The sequence below is a fragment of the Myzus persicae genome, unplaced genomic scaffold, assembly GCF_001856785.1.
Source record: "Myzus persicae strain clone G006 unplaced genomic scaffold, MPER_G0061.0, whole genome shotgun sequence".
NCBI lineage: Eukaryota > Metazoa > Arthropoda > Insecta > Hemiptera > Aphididae > Myzus > Myzus persicae.
In genome coordinates, this window is record NW_019104060.1 from 33011 (window position 1) to 35287 (window position 2277).

The 2277-nt window shown below is 41.5% G+C and overlaps 1 protein-coding gene across 1 annotated transcript; it reads right to left on the bottom strand.

Annotated features, from left to right (window-relative positions):
- Positions 1-874: 874 nt before the first annotated feature.
- LOC111038203 (CAX-interacting protein 4-like) lies at positions 875-1889 on the bottom strand (the record flags this gene model as incomplete). Its single annotated transcript, XM_022321212.1, has 3 exons — positions 1842-1889; positions 1096-1615; positions 875-1040 (listed from the first exon to the last, which is right to left on the bottom strand). Coding segments are annotated over exons 1-3 (734 nt in total), but the record flags the coding sequence as incomplete, so codon positions are not given.
- Positions 1890-2277: the final 388 nt, after the last annotated feature.

Here is a 2277-nt window from a genome sequence, read left to right on the forward strand (position 1 = left end):
GTATCATACTGATGAGAGGCACTGATTAGAGGAGCTTTAAAAAAATGTCTTCACTCAAACAGAAATGTCCCAAACAAATTCTCGCCCATATTTGGAAATCAGGTGAAAAAGGATCACTGGATATTACAATCAGTGATAATTTCAAGTACCTACATCGACCTTAGACGAAAAGAATCTATATCCTGTACTAGGTGATTCATTTAACGTAAGTCACTTATTAATTATTATTACCTACATCAAAAAGTATTGTTGTTTTTGAGAATTTTTCTTACATAATTTTAAGTTGTAGTGAACAACGTTTTCTAAAAAAATATATTTTTAAACATTTCAGTGTAATTATAAATTTCTTAAAAATTTTTTATAAGGACACGCGTTTTTAATTTTTTATTCCAAATCATAACATTTTTGGAGTAATTGGATAATATACGTAGTCACCTCAAGTTAGATATGGTGCTACGCGTATTCATTGTTTGATTAAGAATATTGCCAACTTTACGTTGACATCTTTAGCCATTGATAAAATGGATACACACGCCGAGAACTTAAAATTCTACGACGTAATAGATAAACATCGTTTAATGAGAACTTGTAACTGCTGTACAGGTACATTACCGGTTTTGATGTATAACCCCAATTTGGGAAAGACTTACACGATTTGGTTATTTATTTATTTATCAATTTGGATATTTATTTACGATTGAACAAGTCGGAACAATAAACGCGAAGTGGACAGGCGGCGTTGTGCGATTCAGGCGGAGGGCGGACGGGACGTCAAGCTCGACTCATCGGCATCTCGCTGAGTATTGGTGGCTGTGTCCTGATCGGCGTTGTTCGGTGTGGTGCACCTGTACCTGTGGCCTGCTGTTCTGCTCACCTCTCCCAAGTCGTCGGACAAAATATCTTCGACTTCGATCGCGGAGTCTTCAAAGCCGGTGACACAGCAACTGCTTCTCCTTCTCCTCCTTCTCCTCCTCTTCTTTTTGCACCCCATCGACCGTCTGCTCGAGGACCTCCTCCTCCGCCTCCTCCTCCGCCTCCGTCTGGTGCCACAAGGGTTTCCGCACCCGGAGGCTGCCGTCGTGAGGGTGACCCCACCACCGCCACCGCTGGACGACGAAGCGTCTTCGGTGGACGTCGCGTCGGTGGCCTCTGTTTCGGTGTCGTCATCGTCGTCGCTACCACTACTGACCTGATATTGGTGGCGACGTCGCCTCCTCTGTCTTCTTGATCTCCTCCTGGACGACGCGTCCACCGCTGACGAGTCGTCGTCTTCCTCAGCGTCTGTGGTCGTGTCGTAGTCGTCTTCTTCGGCACTGCCAACGCTGCGTCTCCTGCCCCGACGGCGACCGGACCGTGACCTGCTCCTGCGCCTCTTCGACCTGCGCCTCACTGTCGATCGGCGACCACGTCTCATTTCCACTTGGCCACTACCACCGGCCATAGCTTCGTTAAGACCGCCCGACAAGTCATCGCGGTTGCTCAGAGTCCCGGGTCTTTCTGCCAACTTTTTTGACTTAGATCGACTTCCAGTGCTCCGTTTTTCAGCCATGATAAGCAAAGCGGTTTGTTCCCAGAATACAGTGACAACCACAGTCGGCACGCATAAGATTCGTAACTAATCAATATTTCTCATATTCACAATACTGTTTTATAATAAACAAAGTGTCAGTACGACGCATTGTATAAATTCCAAACACGGTGGTCATATTTTTATTTCGGCCAGCAATAACAAAATATGCATGCCATCCACTCGTCACTAGTATAACTATGTACTTAAGTGTACGACGTATTAGATTGTATTACAAATCATGCTACAACTAACTATGGTCCGATGTTCTTACTACAGTGTCATTAAAACGCACTAATTCAACTACATTGTGTGATATCATTTAGTAACAAATCTAAATACCCAGAGTTTGCATATTGACAGTAAAGCTTTGAACAGTCAGTAGAGTATAATAGCTCGGTTGCAAGAGCTACATTGGCACATTTAAACTATATGGTAATCATGTAAAATAAAAGCTAAGTAATATCATAATTATGTCATGCTTTACCATGTCACTTACTCGTATTAATAATAATACATGTTACATAATATCATATGAAGTATAGTAGTCAGTAAACTATTTTGGTTAAATACTTGTTAATAGCATTTTAAAGAGTTAACTGTAGATTTTTGACATTCTATTACTCAAAAAAGGCCACAAAATTGTATAACCTAGATCAGATACTACACCAATGCTAGAATATAAGTATTGAAAATTAATTTTAAAAGGA